Source organism: Impatiens glandulifera, chromosome 2 (assembly GCF_907164915.1).
Source record: "Impatiens glandulifera chromosome 2, dImpGla2.1, whole genome shotgun sequence".
Lineage (NCBI taxonomy): Eukaryota > Viridiplantae > Streptophyta > Magnoliopsida > Ericales > Balsaminaceae > Impatiens > Impatiens glandulifera.
In genome coordinates, this window is record NC_061863.1 from 10,814,255 (window position 1) to 10,837,451 (window position 23,197).

General features: G+C 28.0%; 1 protein-coding gene across 2 annotated transcripts; it reads right to left on the reverse strand.

Annotated features, from left to right (window-relative positions):
* Nucleotides 1–5,595: 5,595 nt before the first annotated feature.
* On the reverse strand, nucleotides 5,596–7,991 carry LOC124927629 (anaphase-promoting complex subunit 13). 2 transcript variants are annotated; one of them, XM_047468084.1, is made up of 4 exons: nucleotides 7,882–7,991; nucleotides 6,935–7,019; nucleotides 6,802–6,855; nucleotides 5,596–5,778 (listed from the first exon to the last, which is right to left on the reverse strand). In XM_047468084.1, the coding sequence occupies exons 2-4, from the start codon at nucleotides 7,011–7,013 to the stop codon at nucleotides 5,717–5,719; spliced, it is 195 nt and encodes a 64-aa protein (XP_047324040.1). In that variant the 5' UTR covers nucleotides 7,014–7,019; nucleotides 7,882–7,991; the 3' UTR covers nucleotides 5,596–5,716. The 2 variants fall into 2 exon arrangements, with proteins under 2 accessions (XP_047324040.1, XP_047324041.1); XM_047468085.1 differs by having other exon boundaries at nucleotides 6,935–7,021; nucleotides 7,885–7,959.
* Nucleotides 7,992–23,197: the final 15,206 nt, after the last annotated feature.

Sequence of the window (23,197 nt, forward strand, 5' to 3'; positions counted from 1 at the left end):
TTATTTTTAATTATTTAAATTATCATAATTTTTATAATAGTTCAAAATATTAATACAATGCATAATTAATTTTTTTTATCAAATATATTTTGATTTTTGTTCTAAATAATAAAAAAAAAATTGGATAATCCAAATAAACTAAAATAAGTTATAAGTTTTTTTTTTCTTTATAAGCGCTTCCAGTGTGGGAATGAACCCTAACCTTTTGAACTTATCAATTAAAAGATTAAAATATAATTATTTTATTTTTCATAAATATTTAATATTAATAATGATATTTTATTCATTTCATCCATATAACTTTCTACATAAACATGATTATTTTGAAGTAAAAAATAGATCAAACAAGCTAAAAAAAAAAAGAAAACAGATATTATTTAAAATAACTCCATATCAAACAAGTCCTAGGCCTTTATATATGAATGTTAGGTAAGTCACCCCGTTTTATTGTTTTTTTTTTGGAAAAAAAGACACTAGTTGTTTTATTTATTTATTTATTTTATGAAAAGATTAAAGACACGCATTATTAAAATATTTGACAAAGGGAAGAATGTCGAATAGCTCCTTCAACTTTTAGTCAATGAACGATAAAGCCCCTAAAGTTTTGAAGGAATATTTTTTGTTTGTTCAAGCTAGTTTGGGATTGGAATGTTATTTTTAGTACATTTATCATCATCAATTCAGAAACCAATTAAATTTTACTATAAATTGTCCCAACTAAGCAATAAATAATTTATTTAAATGATACTATTTTAAACTATTACATATGAGTTTGCAATAATTTATCCAAATGTAATTATACTCAAGGGTGGTAGTTAGTTTTTTTAATAAATTTAAATTGGTCATATTATTTTGCTTATAATCAACTAATTAAGACCATATATCTGATTATACGTGAATGTATCAAATATTGTATAGTTTGATAATTATTTGAATATTGGTAGTTATACATTCAATAATTTATAAATTTAAAATAATTTTAAAACAAATGATTAAACATAGTAAAAAAATTAATATAATAACAATTGAAACAAAACATTCTTATTAAAATAAAACATAAAAATCAAATTGATATATCTGTACAAATTTATTGGTTATTATAATATTGATTAATACATTTGAAGTACAGATTTAATTGGTTTAGTTATTTCAATAAAATATATATTCGGCCATAATATATCATTTTATTTTAACAAAGTTTTATATTGACTCTATAGCTGATAAATTGAATATATATAACCAATATTGATAATAAAATATGACTTGTGAAATATAAAGATGCATGGAAAGACACAAATTTAAAATTAAAAAATGTGAAATATAAATATTTCATCTAATTTGAAAAAAAAATATATATATATTTTTAAAAGGAGTGATAGGGAAGGGAAAGACAATAAGTGAGAGAATCACTGACGGGAAAAATGATAATAGTTGAAGAGAGAAAAGAGAGAAAAAATTTATTATTTTTTCAACAAATCAGATTGTGTCACGTTATTCCCTCTCTCAAATTCCCTCCCAAAATTATTTCTCTTTTTTTTAAATGAGTTTAATATTTTATATACATTTTTTTAGAAAACTGGGTTACGTGTTTCTCCTATAGAGTATGACTAATTTCCATATGTTAAACACATAACCCACAAACACTTAACCATTTAATCATAGAACTTGCCGTCTAACATGCTCGAACTCAGAACCTCAAAAAGGATGGCCGAAGAATTAATATTTTCTGTACATTCATTCATATTTTAAATCAGTGTCTTTTTCATAAGGATAATTTAGTCTTTATTCTGAATTTCGTGTACATATTAGAGAACTATATTCAAACTCATATACAGATAGAGTGATGACATGGATGGGTTTGAATAATTTAGATAATTTTAATTTACTTCTCGGTTATATTCTAATAACACTATCTATTATATTTGACAAATTACATGTATTAACATTGGGTTGGTTTGATAATATTTTACATATTCTACCATATGTATAAAATAATTCATATTCAACTTATTTGTAAATTAATTTTAATCAACTCTATATTAATTAAATAAAATTAATTATAAAAATATCAATATAATAATAATTTTAAACATTTTCTTATTAGATAAAGTCGGAAATATTAAGTTGATATAACACTATAATTTTATTTGTTACATAGTTAATTTTAACTAATATATTTAAAATATTAATCAAATTATTTTGGTTATAAATAATGTATCCGACATTAATATATTAATTTTATTTTTATTCGAATACTGTCAATAGAATGGCAATCAGATTTGGAGTGTATACAATATTTTTTTTTAAACATTATCAAAAGTACTAATTTTATATAAACATTAAAATTAGTAATGCATTGTGAGATGGTTGTGATTTTTATAAAAATATTTTTTTTTATAAAAAATTAAAATGTATTAATATATAATGATAATTATTTTTATAATAATTTATATATATTAAAAGAGAAATGATAGGTGACAAAAATAATATAACAAGTAAGTTGACAGATTGTTTGATTGAAAATTTAATAGGAGAAATAATTTTTAAAATTTTAATCTACTTAAATAAATAACATATCTCTCAACTTTTTTGTCATATTTTTTAGTCTATTATTTTTCATATTAAAAAAATGATAAAAATGGTTTAAATTTAATGGCAAAACATGATATGGAAAAATAAAATAAAAGGTCACAAAATATGATAAATAAAAAATAATACAACCACTTTGTCAAATAAGTTATCGAGCTCGTATGTTGTTGAAAAAATAACGATTAATTCTACTGCCGATTAAAATATTTTTTTAATATATAATATTTAATTAATAAATTGAGTGATGAATTAGATATTAAATAAAATAATGTTTGATTAAATTTAAATAATTTTTAAATCTCTAACAAAGAATTTATAAATATAAATAATCTTAAAAATGTAAGGCTGTATAAGTACTGAAGTTTATGCAAGTAATATAAAATTAATGGGAATAATCCATTTCCCAGGTCATGATTAGCTGCTTAATAATATATAATGTTGAAATATTTTAAATGGCTGAGAAACCTTTTTTCATTATTAATATTGGACCCAATTAAATTAATTAGTATATTTTTATTTTGTTCGTTCGGATAAATTTAATTATTTTTGGTTGACATTCTTTTTCTTAAAATATATGACAAGTAGGTTATTATATGATTTAGGGTTAACTATAGACATAAATATTAAGTTGGTATATCCTATAATTTATTTGTTACATCATCCTAACTTTAACTAATAGATTTCAAATGTTAATCAAATTGTTTTGATTATAATTAATGTATCCAATCTTATATATAAATTTTTATTGTATTAAAACTCTATAACCAAACCGATCGAATGAAATGAATAGTGATTGTACAGATCGAATGGGAGTGTATTTATCAAAACATTATCAAATTACTAGTTTAATATAAAATTAAAACTATAATGTATTGTCATCCGGCTTTATTCATGAGTATGTTTTTTTAGAATAATTTATTAATTATTTTATTATGGTGATTTTTATAAATTGATATATATATATATATTTAAAACACATGTATTAATTAGTAATGTTATTTTTTAAATGTTATTTTTTAAATGGTCTATTTATATTAAAAAAATTGACAAGAATAGTTTAAATATAATAATAAAACATAAAAAAAATAAAAATCTGAAAATCTGAAAAATATAATAAAAAACGTTGTCAATAAGTTATCAAGAAAAAGTAAACGATTAACTCCCAGTTCGATTAATTTTATTATTTTTTAAATATAAAATATTTAATTAATAAATTAAGGACGTGACTTATGAAATCTTAAATAAAATTGTTAATTAAATTTAAATATTTTTTTAAATCTCTAACAAATAAGCATAAAAATAATCTTAGAACTGTTAGGATGTATAAGTTATAAAATTAATGTGAATAATATTCCCATTATGATTAGTTGCTTAACAAATATATAATGTTCAAATTTAAATGACAGAAACTTTTTTTCATTATTAATACTGAACCCAATTAAATGAATTGGTATATTTTATTGTTAGTTCGGATAAATTTAATTACTTTTGGTTGACATTCTTTATATATATATATATATATGACAAGTAGGTTATTATGTGATTTATTATTAATTAGAGTTTGGCTTTTGGCTATACCGATCATCTCCCAGTTAAAGATTTGACTGAATTAGATTAATTTTTTTAGTAAATTTAAATTTAGTCATACGGGTTATATTGTATTAAGAACCTATATATATGATTATATAAATTCAGTGAATTAAACGTCTCATATGTTGAGTTTGATTAATATTTTTTTTTAACTATTTAATCTTATACCTTCAATAATACTATCTCAAATTAATGCTAAGACTTAAGGGTCAATGCTTAAAAGATCAAATCACAACTCTAACTCTCTTAGTGGTATGTAATATTGTTTTTTTACTAATCAAATACTTTAGAATAATTTGATTCTTTTAATCAAATTAAGTTAGAATTTGTCTTGTTTTGATAATACAATTTGTCTTATTTTTTATTCTTGTTATTTTATGGCTAATAGAAAAATGAACACAACAAGAAGAATTTGCCCTTAACAGGCTCAAACTCAAGACTTTACGGTTAATTTTCACCTTTTATTGTCGCTAGGTTAGAAGAGGGATTGAAACCATTTAGTAGGTCATTATAAGTACACTTTTTCTTGAAAAATACAAATTCAATGTGGTTGACTTTGGTTGAGTTTGTAAAAAAAAAAAAACATTTTTTAATGGATTGAATGATTCAATTTAAATAAAAATATTAAATACCTTATATATAATTTTACTTTTTTTTTATATATTGAATATTAATATACTTTAAGTATTTTATTAAAAAAATATTTTTTAAAAATTCATAGAGAACAAATTAAATTTATTTAAATATGCTGAATCAAACCAGACCTAAGTACAAATATATTGAAAAGAAAAAAAGAAGAAGTTAAAAGTAGCTTAGTAAGTGAAAAATAATTAGTTTTTTTTTTCAATATATTTTTATAGATGAGATGCCACAAATAAATAGAATAATTTGTTTATATTTGGTTATTTGAGGGTTTCAAAAAAACATTTTGATGGAAAAATAAATATTAAAATTTTTAATTTGTTGAATTCTTATAATTTTGCTTTGTATTTAAAATTTATAAAAATATATTTTAATTAATAATTAAATAATTTGATAGTTACAAAATATATAAATAGGATGGTTGAATTTGAAGTTAAAATTCCAAAAACAAATCAACATTCCCAAAGTAAGCAGATATTTTGTATGGTGAGATTCTTTTTGACAAAGGGTTAGATTAATTGTGAGCAAGTCATGAAAATGTATTCATCAGGTAAAAAGATTAATTTTATATACATTGCATAGTATTTATTTAAGTTTGTTCAGACTTTAGTTTGAGTTATAAATACATTTTTCTTTAGTTTTTATTGTGTTACAAGTAAAATTTATCTTCCACTCCATTTTATGTGCAAGTTGTAATTGTCATTTTCCAAAAAGAAAATAAAATAGAATTTTGCATACAAACCGACTATACGATTGAATATAGATGTTTAAACACACACAAACCGACTATTCGATTGAATATAGATGTTAATACATACAAGAGTTTTGTACAATTCGGACATCAATTATAACCTCAAATAATCTTACCTAGAAGTTGGATGATGTTCAAATCATTCTAGTGAGTTCCCAAAGCAAGGTCATGCCAGCTATCATCATCAGGTTGTTTGACTTCTTGATCTGATGATCACATCACAAACACATATATCAAACACGAGACAACAATGATATTCGAGAAGAAACTCTAATGTTTAACATTAAAAGAATTGATTGATCAAAGTGTTTTGCTTCATTTTTATCACTAGAAATGCAAAATCATCATTGAAACAAACAAAATTATGCAGCGTAAATTCCAGATGGTGACCGTCACATGTGCCCATAATGGTCAAGATTCAAGAAAGAAGATCTCGACTCCACACTTACGATAAAATGATTTATTAGGGTTCATATGATGATTTGGAAAATTTTATATTCAGGTGTTTCCAAATGGGAATATGCCTATAATGGTAAGATTACAACTCCACTATTTTGGTGTTAAGATGAAAATGATATCTATTGCATTGATTAGTGGCTGACTACTTAAAAAATAACTACAATTAGCACAAAGGAGAAGTGAAATATCTGATACTCCAAATACTTGGGCCTTGCTTGATCTCGGGTTATTTGAATAACCAAGTGGTTGTTTCTAAATGATCTTGTTTGAGGTAGGTTATTGAAAATAAGGTTAGTTGAGGGTTATTAAGGTAAAAAGATGTTAGGGGCATAAATATATAATGAACAAATAATTTTTCATAAAATAATATAGTAGGGTTGAATAATGAACAAAGATTGTTGATTGGATATTGAATTATAGGAGATTAATCTCAAATAATCCACATCAAACAAGTCCTTAGTTCCATGAGGCAAGTGAAGGACATCTATATGCAAATGTTAACCTCAAGAACCTTTAAGATGTATAAACAGACCCAGATCAAGAAAGGAGTAAAAGTTATGAATTATGTAAATGACTCTAGATTGCATAAAAGAACTTCCTATCAGTTTGAAAATTTAAATGAACACATTTAAAACCGAACAAAGTGAATGAAGAACTACACTTGGAGTGCTGGACACTATAACATATATAAACCCAACCATCAACATACACAAATAATATCTACAAGTTGTTAGTGCATGGTATGAGAAGTGAGAGTCTAAGACACATACTTGCATCTTCAGTATCATCGTTCTGTGGTAGGTGGACAGGCGGCAATGGAAGATCTGTAGATGTTAAAAGGAAATATGCCATCAAAATAAAGGGGAGAAATAAGGCATACAGCTAGTATTTCAAATAGTTTACCATCATCTGGAAGTGTATCACTCATCCATTCTTGATCAACAATGTCAATGAGAATACCCATGCTTATTTGTTCCGCCATTATCTCCTTCAGAAGAAAACAAGCTTATAATGTGTAAATCATGCCACAAAAATTTGCATTTATAAAGTTATAAAGTCATAAACTGACCAAATAAAACAGTAGTCATGTATCAATCATATAATGTATTTCAGGAGTAATTTCCTCAAATAAACTATAGTATAAGTTTGAATCAATTCAGATTTTGAAGAAAAAGAATCAAATTTATTCATTTCAATCATCTTGTTTGAAGCTTTGGCTGAGGTAAACCCCCCATAAAGGCATTCTCAAGATGAGAATAACTAATTTTTCCGTTTCTGAAACCCTGCAGCAGGCCCCCACTTCAGCTTAGTGCGATCCCAGTGAGAATCAAACCGAATCGAAATTGATTTCAAAGCCTATGAACGAAATTGAAGCTATTTTATTCCAACGTTCAGACGATAATAAAAAGTTATGATTTTTTTCTGAACATGATAAGACATTATCTAAGTAAACCTAGGTTGTCTTTCAACAGTTCTTGATAAACAAAACAATCGTTTTTTCCATATTTTCATTTGAATCTAAAATATCAACTAATAGGTAACCATTGCCGATTTAGAACAATATTCTTCTAAGAACAATACACTTAGTGAGCATCTTCTAAGCACATATGACTATTCGTCCTGTTCATTACATTTCCAGACGAGGTATAATTTAGATCGATTTTAAACTACAGATCTAAACGATCTTGAATTAACAGACAGTGTTTTACAAGCGTCATAAAAAACATAAGAATCGCGAATTAAACAACAAACAACCAACGTTTCGACTAGAATCCACAAATCAAATTGATGTTCATGTGAACCTTCAGATCAATCACGTAGGAAATAAGCAAGATTTGAAGAAAAAATACCTGGAACAGATACGTAGAAGTAGCGGAATTATCGAAGCACGAAGAGAACCGAGAGCTTAGAACTTATGAGATACAGAAAAAGGAGGAGAAGAAGAAAGTGGGCTTAGGGCTACTGGGCTGTGGGTGATGGGTATTCATTCCTGTGCACCTAAGAAAATTGTGTATAGTTAAAATAAATTAATATTATATTAAATTATAATTTTTTTATTTTTGTTAAAATAAATTTTATATTTAATTAAATATAATAATATGATTATATAATTAATCATTTTTTTACAAATAAATAAACTAGGATTTAAATTATTAACAAGTATATAATATTTTTTAAGAGATATTTGTATATATTATTATTTTATAAATTATTTAATTTTTGTTAAGTAAAATCATGTTAAATAAAAGAGAGAAATCGTATTGTATTTATGCTCATATTTTGTTCGTGTTTGTGTCATGCCGACACATGATCGTGTCAATTTTTAATTGTGTCGTGATTGTTTTGTCTCGTGTTTGTGTCGCGTTCAATATTCATCTGATTATGATAAGAAAGAACAACCGACTTATAAGATGATAAAGTGGAAACAAATTTGTGATGAGATTGCTATGGCATCATTTTTTAAACTATGTTACTTTTGTATTAGGTCTTGTACAATATGTATGTTTAAAAAAATCCTTCATTAATACTTAATTTGTAAAACTAAAAATAAGAACTTTGTGTTTAATGCAAAAATTAAAGTGCGATGTCGGATGAAATGGAACTGAGTGTCGATGTGTTTGTTGCGTTCATGAAACACCGGGTTCTTCAATAATGCTATTGCGGATTTGTTGTCGACATAATGGGTTGTCGGTCTTGGTTCGCATCCGAGCATCTCGCTCAACAAGTTTCTCAGCCAAATTTTTTGACACGACACTACAGTACCTGTCATAAACTCTGCCTCACATGATTATAAAGCAACAGTTTACTACTTATGAGATTGTCAGGTGATCAGATTCCCGTTGAGATAAAACACCATTATTCGACACTTTTTTTCTCGTCTGTGTCACAGGTTAGGTCGCTATTAGTAAAACCAACGAGGTCTTCAACTTCTCGTCATCTTCTTAACTGAATCTCATATTTCGTCGTTCCCTTCATGTAACAAAGAATGTGTTTTACTGCTTGTTGGTGTAGAGTGGTAGGTTTCTCAATGTATCGACTCACTATGCCAACTACATAAGAGATATCAGGTCGAGTGTGCGTCAAGTACCTAAAACACTCGATGATACGCCTATACTCCTTCGGATCCACTAAGTTTCCTTCCATATCATTTCTGAGCTGCAACTTTGTTTCCATCAGATATTTACTAGAGTTACAATCTTCCATTAAAAACTATTTCAACACCTTCTTCGCATAAGTTGTCTGCTTCACCTCGATGTTATCTTTCTTCTAGTCCACCTCAATACTAAGGTAGTACGAGAGTAGCCCGAGATCACTCATCTCAAAATCATTCATCATCTATTTTTTGAACTCCTCAACTCCCTTAATGCTTGATCCTGTCACGATCAAGTCGTCGACATATACGCCAACAATGAGTACTTCTTCTCCATGGTTTCTCGTGTACACAACCTGCTCTTGAGAACATTTCACAAAGCTTAGACTCATCATTCTATTGTTGAGGCAAGTGTTCCACTCCCTTGGTGCTTGACGTAGTCTATAGAGAGCCTTGTATAACTTGTACACATTATGCTCTTTATTTTTGATGATGAAGCCTTTAGGTTGAAAGACATAGACTTTTCTTAGATGTCACCATTGAGAAATGTTGATTAGACATCCAAGTGATGGATCTCACATCCACGATGAGTTGCGATGACAAAAATTAGTTTGACTGTGTCAAGTTTCACCACCGGTGCAATGGTCTCCTCAAAGTCAACGCCTTGCTTTTGTACATAGCCTTTCACTATCAATCTCGTTTTGTGTTTGAGGATGTTGTCTTCGCTGTCTCTTTTTAACTTGAAAACTCACTTTAACCTAATGGTCTTGTGATCAAGTGGTAAGTCGGTGAGCTTCCATCTCTTGCTCTTCCTAATGGACTCGATCTCTTTCTTCATGACCTTATTCCATGGCTCTTCGGCTGTCACCTCGTGATATGTTGTTGGATTGTCGGTGGCGAGCAACAACAATTCATCAAGATCCATCTCTACTAGTGGTGCCTCCACATAGACATCTCATAGGATTCCGAACTCCACAGAATTTTGTACGAGCTTGTTGTTGTCGTTGAATCACTCTCACTTCTTCTCCTCATTGAACACGAATCTCTACCCACACGGGTTTCCCCACAAACTGGATCAAGAAACATGTGCGCCTTTCTTCCGTTTTCAAACTTTACATTTATGGTGATCTTCTCGTCGAGCTTATTGAGCTTCTCTCGATGGCCCATCATATGGTTGTTTGCTCCATATCAAGGTACTACACGCTGGTTTGATTATACTCATCTCTACTTACGAGGAGTTTCTCTATGACTTTCTCTTCATTAAGCAAGATCACTCTTGTTCTTCCTTAGACGGTTCTTGTACGAACTCTTCAAGGTTTGACTCATCGTCTTCGGGTAAAGCATTCATCACTCCCTCAACAAACATTAATGTTGGCTCCTCGTCATAGAAGCTAGTGAGGTTTGCCTTATCGTCATGCTTTTTGATGGGGCACTCGGACGCGTAATGCCCGTACTTTTGACAAGCGTTACACTTCACTATGCTCTTGTCTTTGCGGGACTTGGTGTTTTCTTGTCGATGTGAACTTTTTACACGACATCTCCCTTGACTTTGCCCTTTTCCACGACCTCAGTTATTTCCACTGTTGTCGATGCGACTCGACGATCCATAAGAAAATTTGGCTTCTCTATTTTTCTTAATTCGTTACATCTATTCATCATATATGAGCAATAAGTGCTCCTCTTCTTGGTCTCCGTAGCCGTGAAGTCTCTCCTAATGGACTTTAAGACGATCGACGATCTCCTCGACGGTCATATTCTTGAGGTCACCAAATTGCTCGATCACTGTAACGATCTGCATGTATGTTTGTGGTAAAACTCTAAGGAACTTCTTGACGACGAAGATCTCATCCACCTTCTCTCCCAATGAGCGGATATCAGTCACGATGAATGTCAATTTCATGGAAAAATCATCCACTAATTTCCTATTCTTAATGTGAATCGCCTCAAATTGTGTCTTCAAGGTTTGCACGTTTGCCTCTTTAACTCTCTCCACTCCAATATGCATTGTCTTTAGCATCTCCCACGCTAGTTTGGCAGAATCCTTCTCGACTACCATGAGAAGGACGTCCTCGGGGAGTGCTTGATAGATGGCAGCGAGAGACATTCTATCCTTTAATTCGTCGACCTCGTCGAACATCACGACTTCCCACACTCTTTGTACTTGTAAGTTTACCCGCATCTTCAACGCCCACACCGAGTAGTTACTCTTCGTGAGTAATGAATTGTAGAGCATCATGTTCCATTCACGTCTGATCTTCATTGTCGTCGCATCTCTAGTTGATCTTGTCAACGACATGTTCTTCAGATAGGCTCTGATACCAAATGTTGGTTCTGATTATTTGATCTTCTAATAACAGTTATAAAGAAAAAAAATGTTGGAAAAACTAGGAAGGACAATAAGATTTGTTGAATATGAAAAGTTTTAAGAGTTTTAAGTGTTGTATATCAACATTTACAAACAACTCTTATAAAGGAGTAAATTAACCTATAAACCCTAAAATACTTAAACATACAAGCTCAAACCCATGTAATTAAATAAGCTTTAATTGCATGAAAGACAATAAAGACCCACAACTTTTAATTTGCTGACAATCAATGCTTAGACTCATAATTTTTGTCCCCAAAGTCTCAAAATACACAATATATGAAGTGATTAAAAAACTTAAAATTTTTACGGGTTGTTAAATTATAAAAAACTTCTTAATTGTAAAATGTTCAAATATAAACAAATTATAAAATTAACCATCAAAACATGTCTAATTTGAAGATTTTGTCACCCAAACCACCTTTAGTTCGAATGAATTGTAGACTCGAATGAAAATTACCATTATTTCAGGTGCTAGGGAAATGTTATCATGACTGGACAATTTAAAGCTACAGCAGAGCTACTTAAAAAGTCTTCATTACTGTGATGTAAATTTTTTGAAGAGTTTTTGCAGAAAAAGAATGAACATGTCTCTGTATTAGAGCTGTATAAAAGCAACTCAATGCATGATGAAGCTCTTAAACTTTTACATCATTTGGTAGAAGAATCCATATCAAACTAGTCAAAAACTGAGATCAATCTATCTTTGTTGTTGATGATTAGATGGACCATTTGTTTATATTTGTCAATTATATAGAGAAATTATGACTTCAAATGCTTGAAAACTGAAATATATGTCTGTAATTTTCATGTAAATCATTAACACATCAATGTAAAAATATTTATACATTCATATAAAATTTTATACATTCATGTAAACCTTAGTAATAACCTGTAAAACCTACAATATGATTTATTGAAATTCTTAAAAAATAAAAGATGATTACAAAATTGTTAAAATCATTTATAATGCTTGGTTTAATATTCAAAAACGAGTTATAATCCTTGAAAAGCGAATTATATAGAGGAATTACGACTTAAAATAATTAAAAACTGAAATATATGTCTGTAATTTTCATGTAAATCATTAACACATTCATGTAAAAACATTTATACCTTAATGTAAAAATTATTTATACCTTAATGTAAACCATAATAAAGACTTGCAATGATATTTATTAAAGTGCCTAAAATTCATATATACACCTATACTTTTGAATAAAGAATACTCTTACATAATAATTTCTTCTATTTACATATATACTGATGAATAAATGATAATTTTACAATATAATTTCTTCTATTTACGTCTACACTTCTACACTAATGAATAAATGATAGTTTTACATGATAACTAGATGAAATATGAACTAAGGGATATGAATGAGTGTTGAAGGCAATGAGACTACTTGGTCAGACTCTTTATACTGTGTTGCTGCATCAATCTCCCTAGATGACGAGCTTTCTTGCACCTGTTTAGGTGATTGTGGTTGATCTGGATAATCTCTTTCATGGGAAGCAACCTCTAGTGCATTACAAACAAAACTAAAAATATAAAAAAGTTCATTGATTATTATCATAATATTGTACATAACAAAAGAAATAAACATTTTCTACAAACCTGAAAGATTGCTCTATTATCTCTTTAAGTCTCATTATCATAATGTACATTGAATTGAATTATGATCTGTTCATTTTTTTTGTTTACAACCAACTTTACCTTTGTACTTAGAAAAGATATTTTCTAATTTGATTTCTCATTCCAACGTGATTGACTATTTCATTACTTCTCATAATCCATTGAATCTCAGAACTCCCTAGAATATTTATGTGACCTGAATTCACATAATATTTCTGGTTGACACCTTTGCTGATTGGCACAGAATGTTCTGCTCTGCAACCAACACCGTTGTTGCACGAGCTTGGGAATCTAAGTTCCTTTCAAGGCTTCTGGCACCAGTTTCTCTAGTGTGTCTCTAAATAACAAGTTTCACGATACCCTGCCAAAACAATATGATAAACAAAAAAGATGAATGGATTAATTATGTCTTTTCTATACCAAGAAAACCGAAAGAACCAGGATGTAGAAGATTGTTAATATGATTTTTTTCATTAGAAACCATTGTTAATATAGAATTTTCCAAAAGTAACATTGTGTTTTAAAAGCTAATGCACAAAATGTAAACCATGGCCAACTTTGACTTTGGTAGATATGTAGAAAGAAATCTAGTTTGCACCATATATAGAATTTGATGTGTTTGTTGAATTAGAAGACCAAATATTCAGGGAGAAATTACATTATCACATTGAGTTTACATTAATTATATATATATATACCTCGGGGATTTGAAGGTATTTAGAGCTCAATCCATGTTGAACCAGCTCACGCAGCATTAGATGCCGCATTGCTATCTTCAACTTTTCTTCAGGTGTATAATTAGGCAACTCAATTATCTCCATTCTATCTAATAATGGAGGAGGAATAAGTTGCATCCTATTAGCAGTTGCCACAAAAACAACTTTTGAAAGGTCAAAGAAACATTCAAATAGCTAGAGTGCTTCAGTTAAGGAACCACTTCAATAATTTATATCCATACAAAACTCGTGAATTATCGCCTAATATTGCATTGATGAAAAGTACAGAAATGCACTTCCTAATATATACAGATTCCTAAATTCACTGCAATAAAGAAGGAATTCACAAAGAATGAATAAGAGAAAGGAGAATTTGAGTTTTCCACCGGTAATAAATATGATAAAATCAGAATACTAATACACAAGAACCATGTCCTGGAACAGAATCATAGAAAGATGTGTCAAATCTTCACATTATGCTCCTAAGCTGTAATCCAAAAACCATTAGAGAGAAATACTACTAAGTTGAAAGTCATAATTATGCGAGATTGGTTTCTCCACTGCACAATTATACTCAGATATAGTGTACAAAGCACTAAAGGATCTAACCATGAAAACAAAACATTGATTAATAGCAATCTATTACTCAACAAAGTGCACACCAAAGTACATAAGATATATATAAACCAATGAGAATGATATTGATCATTGAATGTCTTGTTTTGTTCAAGATCAAGAACTTCCAGGAGAGCTGAAGCTGGATTTCCCCGCGAATCTGCACATGTCTTGTAAATCTCATCTAGCAGCATAATTGGGTTGCAGACTCCAACTTTCTGAGTATCATGAGACAAGAAGAAGATTATACAAGAAGCCAATCCAATTAAGATATGCTGTAAGAAAATTTGACAACTAGCTACAGTAACATATATTTTAGTTGCTTAGCTTAAAGATGTACTTCATAATTCTAAACTCTATCCTGCAAAGACATTATCTAACAAGAAAAGTAATGTAGCATGTTATAGTAAGATATCCTAGCAAAGTATTCCTTTTCATATAAGAAAGGTTAGTTGATTTCATCATTTCTTATGACAACAGCTAAGATGGAAACCATGCGAATTCAAGAGGAATAAGTATAACCGAAGTTCAACCTTCATAAAATGATCAAACACTACTCCAAACAATGTTACGCAACCCGGTAAATTTTTTAACCATTTAACTAAGCACAGAACTTGTTGTCTGACGGGAACTCGAACCTAGTACCTTTTAAGGAGACCGAGAATATCCACATTTTGTTACCACTAGGCTAGAAGATGGATTAAAATATTGGCACAAAGGGTTAAACATATAACCCACAAACACTTAATCATTTAATCCGCAAAATGTATTAATTAGAATCTATTAACTCTTAAGTTTAATCATATTAATTAACTCTTCTATTACTATATAATTTATAAACTATGGTAAATATTATCAATTTAAACAATAATATTTATTTTATTTAAGAACTTAATCATATAATTCTTATTTATTTTTAAAGTTTAACTTTGCTTTTTTTTTTTTTTTTTCTTTCTGTTCTGTCTTCCTTTTATCTATAAAAATAAGTAACGTGTTTTTTTTTATTATTATTAAAATTAATGGAATTAATGGTTACTATGAGTATATTCATACACCTAATAAATTAATAATACCATATGTTCATAGATATGTAAAAATAATTGTGCAAAATTTAAAGACAAACAACATATGGCTTCACTTGTGGCAAGTTAGACTTCTTTAATAAAACAACTTATGGACAGGTAAGAAATTTATGTTAACAATTTGATAATTTATTCTATTATAATAACTAGGTTGTAAATGATTCATTGAATTGTCTTTGTTAGTAGTTTTTACTAAATGCATCCTTTTTATCTATTTTTTGATTTTTTGACCTATTTATTGAACTATGCATCTTTTTATCTATTTTTTTTACCTATGTATTAAACTATTCCTAACTTCAGATAATTCTTAGGATTACAATATATATATACATAATTTAAAGTTAAATTATTTCTTATTAATTTTATAATATATTAATTGTGTTTATATAGCATTTGATTTTTTTTTTATTGTAATTAGATTTTTTTTCTTCAGAATATCATCAATTTACGGTATTTTAAGATTTTAAGATACATATATATTTTTCATTTGAAGAATATTAACCTCCAACACCGATCAACTGTATATTTATTTTATCTAGCATTGCAATGTAACTAATTGAAAGATAATATTCACTCCTGATGAACTAAATATTTAGGTTTATCTAACATTACAAAATAACTATCGAATATTTTTGCTCTTACCTCCACCACAAAAAAAAAATCAATTATTGCAACTCTTAGTTTATATATTTGAGATTATTGGAATTTTGTATTCAATGCCTAGGGAACTGTTTCCAATTAGTGTGAAAATCTCTAAATTAAGATTTTGTTATGGAATTCAAAGGTAGGTGATTTAACTTTAAAGTTTAGTCTACAATCTTCTTTTTTTTTTTTGAAACATTGAATACCTTTGTAGGTTTTCTTGACACATGTCACTTGAAAAGTAATGTTATGGAATTCAAAGTAGGTGATTTAACTTTAAAGTTTAGTCTAGAATCCTCTTTTTTCGGAAACATTGAATACTTTGTAGGTTTTCTTGACATATGTCACTTGAAAAGTAGTTTACTTTGGTGCTTTGATATTAGCATTCATTTTTAACTAAGAAAATTTCAGTTGGATACATACGGATAAAAATTTAAAAAAATTTAAAAAAAATTATAGTTATTTAATGTTTAAAATTTTTAATAAATCACGAATAAAATATTAAAATAAAAAATAAAACGTTCTCATTTCACATTTTATTCACTTCGGTAAACAACTTATTTTTTCATATATTTCATCACATATTTTTTCCGAATGAATCTCTCAACTCATGACCTTACACTTTCACTTTGTCAACAAATATTTGATTCATATTTTTTTAATATTTATCATCGTGACTTCACACTTTGGTCAATCAAATATTTGATTCATATTTTTTAACCACTTTCAATTGATACCGGCCTATTATCCCTCGGTAAACCACATCCCAATCACACTTGGTTAAATTGTTGTACTTCTTTTGTTATATTGCAAGTTCGAAACATACGTATAATATTTTTAATTTTATTTTTAACCGTTTTAAGTTTATGGGCGGGTCAACCCACAATCCGACCCAATTATCAATTTACTCTCACATATATATCCAAATTAACCACAACTCTCAACCCGACAATCCGGACACATTAAAAATTAAGCATCATTATATATATATATATATATTAACTAGTTAAAATTTTGAACTTATATTATTAAATGTCCCGCGTTAATCAAATTTGGTGTTAAATTTAAAATATAAAGTGTTATTAGCAGCCTAGTTGGTTAAAGCGTTTTATTTTTTTGTTAGGTTGCAAGTTCGAAACATACATATAACATTTTAATTTTATTTTTAACCGTTTTAAGTTTATGGGTGGGTCAACCCACAATCCGACCCAAGTATCAATCTACTCTCACATATATATATCCAAATTAACCACAGCTCTTGACCCGGTAATCCGGACACTTTAAAAATTAAACATCATTATATTTATATAGATTAATTAGTTAAAAATTTGAATTATATTGTTAAAATATCTCGCGCTCATTAAATTTGGTGTTGAATTTAAAATATAAAATATTGTTAGCATAGTTGGTTAAAGGGTTATACTTGTTTTGTTAGGTTGCTAGTTTGAAACATACATATAACATTTTTTATTTTATTTGTAACAGTTTTAAGTTTATGGGTGGGTCAACCCACAATCTGACCTAAATATCCATTTATTCTCACATATATATCAAAATTAACCACAACTCTTGACCCGACAATCCGGACACTTTAAAAATTAAGCATCATTATATATATATAATTAACCATAGCTCTCGACTTGGAAATCCGGATACTTTAAAAATTAAGCATCATTATATATATATATATATTACTTAGTTAAAAAGTTAAACTTATATTGTCCCGCGTTCATTAAATTTGGTGTTAATTTTAAAATATAAAGTGTTGTTAGCTTAGTTGGTTAAAGACTTGTACTTGTTTTGTTATGTTGCACGTTCGAAATATACATATAATATTTTTAATTTTATTTTTAACCGTTTAAAGTTTATGGGCGGGTCAATCTACAATCCGACCAAAGTATCCATTTACGCTCACATATATATCCAAATTAACCACAGCTCTCGATCTGGCAATTCGGACACTTTAAAAATTAAGCATCATTATATATATATAGAATTAACCACAACTCTCGACCTGCAATTCAGACACTTTAAAATTTAAGCATCATTATATATATATATAGATTGGTTAGTTAAAAAGTTTAACCTATATTGTTAAAATGTCCCACGTTCATCAAATTTCGTGTTAAATTTAAAATATAAAATGTTGTTAGCCTAGTTGGTTAAAGAGTTGTACTTTATTTGTTAGGTTGCAAGTTCGAAACATACCTATAACATATTAGTTAGTTAAAAAGTTGAATTTATATTTTTAAAATGTACCGTGTTCATCAAATTTTGAGTTGAATTTAAAATATAAAGTGTTGTTAGCTTAGTTGGTTAAAGAGTTGTACTTATTTTGTTATGTTATAAGTTTGAAGCACATATATAACATTTTTAATTTTATTTTTAACCATTTTAAATTTATGGACGGGTTAACCCATAATCCGACCCAAGTATTCATTTACTCACACATATATATCCAAATTAACCACAGCACTCGATCCGACAATCTGGACACTTTAAAAATTAAGCATCATTATATATATATATATAATTCTATTTTGTCCTAATATTCAAAAAAAAATAGATGTAAACTATTACTTTGAAAGATAATATACACTTAAATAATATGATTTGTTTCATAATTAAAAAAATAATAAATAATTATATGCACAGTTTTATCCTATATTAAAATATATTTACTTACATATTAATTTTGATAATTATTTTATATTTAACTTTCACTAAAATTGAGATTTGATAAAATATTTAATTTTCAATTCAAACAGAGATGATTGAAATTTAGACGATAAGTATATTGTTTTTTTTCAATTAGATTGGACAGATATTTAAACGAGGGTTAAAATCTCAAATTAACTCTAGGTCTAATTTTAAGTAAAATCTTGAAAATTAATTTTTATCATTTTAAATTTAAATTTTACGAGTTTATAATAATTTTGATTTTACAATTTTATTATAAATAAATAAATTTATATTTATAAGTTAAAAAAGTTATTAATTATTCAAATAAATTAATTAATATAATTAATTTTGTAAATATAATATTTTATAATGTCATATACTTAATATTATTTTTTAATTTATTTTATATTTAAATATATATAATTTTAATTTGATAAGGTGTAAAATATTTAATTATATATATAAATAATAATATATAACTAATATTTTTGATACTAAATTTTAGTATTTGAAGTAAAATTTTAATTTTACTAGTTTACAATTTCTTAACATTTTTTTTGTAAACTCTAGATTTTGACTAATAAATGAATTTATATAAACTCTTGATTTTGTTCTGGTTGTGTTTTGGATACACTCATTTACAAATGTGTGTGGGCCGAAAGGAAAGTTAGACGTGGATTAGGGTTTCTTAAATTGGCCCATTAACAATACCAGGTGCTCTATAAATAAGAATTTCGGCATATGAAAATAATAAACCCTAATAAAATATTAAGGCTCCCCTGCCTCCATTCTTTATATTAATCCGGCAGCCTTGTTCCTTTCGTATCGATTCATTCTCTCTAACAAATCAGGCCCTTGTTCCTTTCGTATCGATTCATTCTCTCTAACAAATCCCTGATTTGATTCATTCTCCTTTCGTATCGATTCATTCTCTCTAACAAATCCCTGATTTGATAGAAGAGCACGATAGTATTGCTTGATTTTTTTTATTAGTTTACCGATATGAAAGTTATTCCCCTTCCGATGGTGGTGTTAATGGGTATTGAATCCCAATCAAGAAAACAATTTCATTTTCTACACATTTCAATAGTTCACGAAGCTCTCTCATCGTTTTTACTCATTTACTATTTTGAAATTTTTCTTAAACTAGTCTTTAGATCGAGAAATAAATGTCAAATTCTATTGTGCATAGCAACTCCTCGTGGATCAACTTTAATGAGACGATATTTTGGGAGAAATCCCAAATATAAGTTTTCTTCTATACATGATTGAGGTTTGTTTTTCTAGCTATAATCAATTTGGAAACTTAAAAATTATCCGTTCTTTATTTTAATTGAAGAATTATATGTGTTATGTTTATCTATTTTTAATTTATATTATTTTTTTAATTATGTTTTTTAATTCTCAAGTTGAATGTGTGGGTATTTATTGTGAATTAAGTAAATATAATTCTTCATATGGTAATCTTATATGACATAAGTTCTAATCTATGTCATTAGAAAAAATCATCAATTAGTACTTTTATAATAAAATTTATTATAATTCTTGTCTATTAAATTACTATATTTAAATATGTACATTGGAATATTAGTTGTTGGATGGGTGTACAAGAAGTTATTAATATTTATTATAATAATTAATATTTATTCTATTTTATTTAAATTAATTCAGGTCTCAAGTTTGATTCTCATTGAAGAAATTATCTCTCTAATTGCGTGCTCTGTAATGAGATTGCGGCCGATGTTCCAGATGAAGATGATCGCATCCGCTTAATCTCTTGGACTACGACGCTATGAAGAACAAAGACGGAATAGAGAAGAAAAATGGTAAGTTTTACATTTGAATTAATCTCACAAGTTATTTATTTTTATTTTATTTTATTTTTGAATAAAGGAGAAACGTTTCCAGCTGGAATCGAACCCGTGACATTTTAGTCGTTTAAACCGACTTTTACCACTACCTTGGTGAGTTTTCTTACCGAACTTATTTATTGCAATGTATAATATTTTGTTTACAAGAGAAAACTAAGGTATAGTGCAGATAGGGATGCAAACTGTAACTTTTTTTATGAAATGATCATACCTCTCAAATATCTGATGTGGAGGATTTGAATTGGTTTAGGCATTGTTAGCCCTTCAATTGAATTTGTATTTCTTAAAATCATGAAGTATTGAATTATGTCTCTGATGCTCTTTTTTTCCAATTATCTTTCAAATGAGACAGGGTTCAGAGGAGAGACAAGTAACTATAAGAATTTATGCATCAGGTAAATATACTTGTGTTCTCATACGTTTCTTAAATAGAATGCAAACTTCCTATACTTCCTTAGTTTACTGTATTTTCCTAATTAAGGATATATAGTCTCAACTGTCATGTTTCTTTGTGGAGCAGAAGAAGCTGCCTTAATGGACCTTTTGGGATTTATGTATAGCAATACTCCGTCAACAAGTTCAATTTCTGGCTTTCTAGATGTGTGAATGGTTGCTCCTTCTTGCGTGGTGAAATACTAGCAAATTGATGCAGAGATTGCCAATAACGTGTGTGTATGCCTTGGTTTTTCTTTATTTTCCTTCCATTATCGTAGCGATGAAGAATTTTGATCTCAAAGTTGATCTTAGCTGGCTCGAAGAACTTGACCTTGAATTGTAGTGAGTCGAGAGACATTTTTTAAGAGTTTTTTTTTTCTTTTGAGTTGATCTCATTTGATTAACTTAGGACAATTCATTTCATGTATTTATTGATTGAAAAAAATTATTGTGATGTCTCATCAAGATTTAATGCCTTTGTCTATGAATTAAAAGAAAATGTATATCCATTTAATAAAATTATGTTCTTTTTTATATTTTAGAGAGTAAATCAACTATATTTACATGAAAATATGAATGGCTTATAATGATTTCTTTTCTTTATTTGTCATATGTTGACTACTAGTAATACTCTATTCACTTAACAGTTTTTTAACTTTCTTTAAATTTTGTATCAATCAAATGTTTTTTATTATATTTATCGTAACAAATCACTTTTATATTTATTGTAAAAAATCACACAATTTAATAATATAAATACAAAAATCAAGATAAAAACTTGATTGAACACTCATTTTACAATAAACTACTATTTAGTGGAGAGTAATAGCGGTTAGCTCTTCACTAATGATGGCCTAAGAGAAAAAATAAAGAGAAATTTAGAAATACATTTTCAACCATAAATTTTTTTTTTTTTAATTAAGGAGAACTAGCATGACATCCCACATCCATGATCCCCACTTCTATTCAAAATTTTCAGATGGAATCGAGCCATAAAATTATTTCATAATCATTTTTTTATTTAGTGTTGAGGTTGTTGCATGACACAACCGAATTGACGATTTCAATTGATTACAAACAACTAATCTTCATTTATCGCCTACCTAGGACCACCTAACTCAAACACTTTAACAGAATGAGAAAAAATTAAATTGTCAAAATTAATAGACATAATTGACTTCTTCTAAACTAGTTGTACACTCAATTCTCATCATCCTTTGTAGTCTAGTTCGTTTAGAATATTCGACTCTCACCTGAAAGACCTGGGTTCAATTGCCGACAACGAAAATTGTACTTTCATTTTAAAAAAACAAAATCAACCGATAAAAAAGTGTGCATAGAAAATTTCTGTAAGGGAAACCAAGCAAATGTGAGTTTAGCTTCAATCATTATTTTCATATCAAATCATATATAAGGATACTGCAATTTTCAATGTAAAACAATTCAATTGTATAAAGTAAAACTTGTAACAATGCAGAAGATATGGAAGTAAAGGAATATTTTGTTTTTAGGTTAGGAATTACAATAATTTATTCACGAAAATAAAAACACATAATTATTATGTAGTAGGATTATAATCTTCAAATCAAGTGTTTCAAACTTGATTTTATTTAGCTCAAATGATATGTTATAAACATGTGTGGCTCATAAAGAGGAAACCAATAGTACCATTCCAATTTTGAAATTCAAACTTCTCGATCGAGAGGAAAAATAATAGTACTATTATGATCGCCATGTAATGATTTTCTAAGCTTTTCGAGAGGGCAGCCCCTACAAGGCTCTTAATATGGATTAATTTGGGAACATTGAGACATACTAACTTTATTACTCATCTTTTTTTTTGCAGATGACACACTTTGTCTTGTGGAGACCACTTCCGATAACCTCTATGTTCTTAGGAAGATCCTCATCATCTATGAGGCATGTTCGGGGTTCAAAATTAATAGAGACAAGTCAATTTTTTTTTGCATTGGTGACATCCTAAACACACATGCATTAACTGTCATTTTTGGATTAAACACGATCATC

What these genes read in the sequence shown, in the direction of transcription:
- LOC124927629 (XM_047468084.1), bottom strand. Translation starts at nt 7,013, where the DNA reads ATGGCGGAACAAATAAGCATGGGTATTCTCATTGACATTGTTGATCAA. An exon ending in TGATACACTTCCAGATGATG is followed by an intron (nt 6,856 to 6,934) that starts GTAAACTATTTG and finishes TAACATCTACAG; the next exon opens with ATCTTCCATTGCCGCCTGTC. An exon ending in CGATGATACTGAAGATGCAA is followed by an intron (nt 5,779 to 6,801) that starts GTATGTGTCTTA and finishes TGTGATCATCAG; the next exon opens with ATCAAGAAGTCAAACAACCT.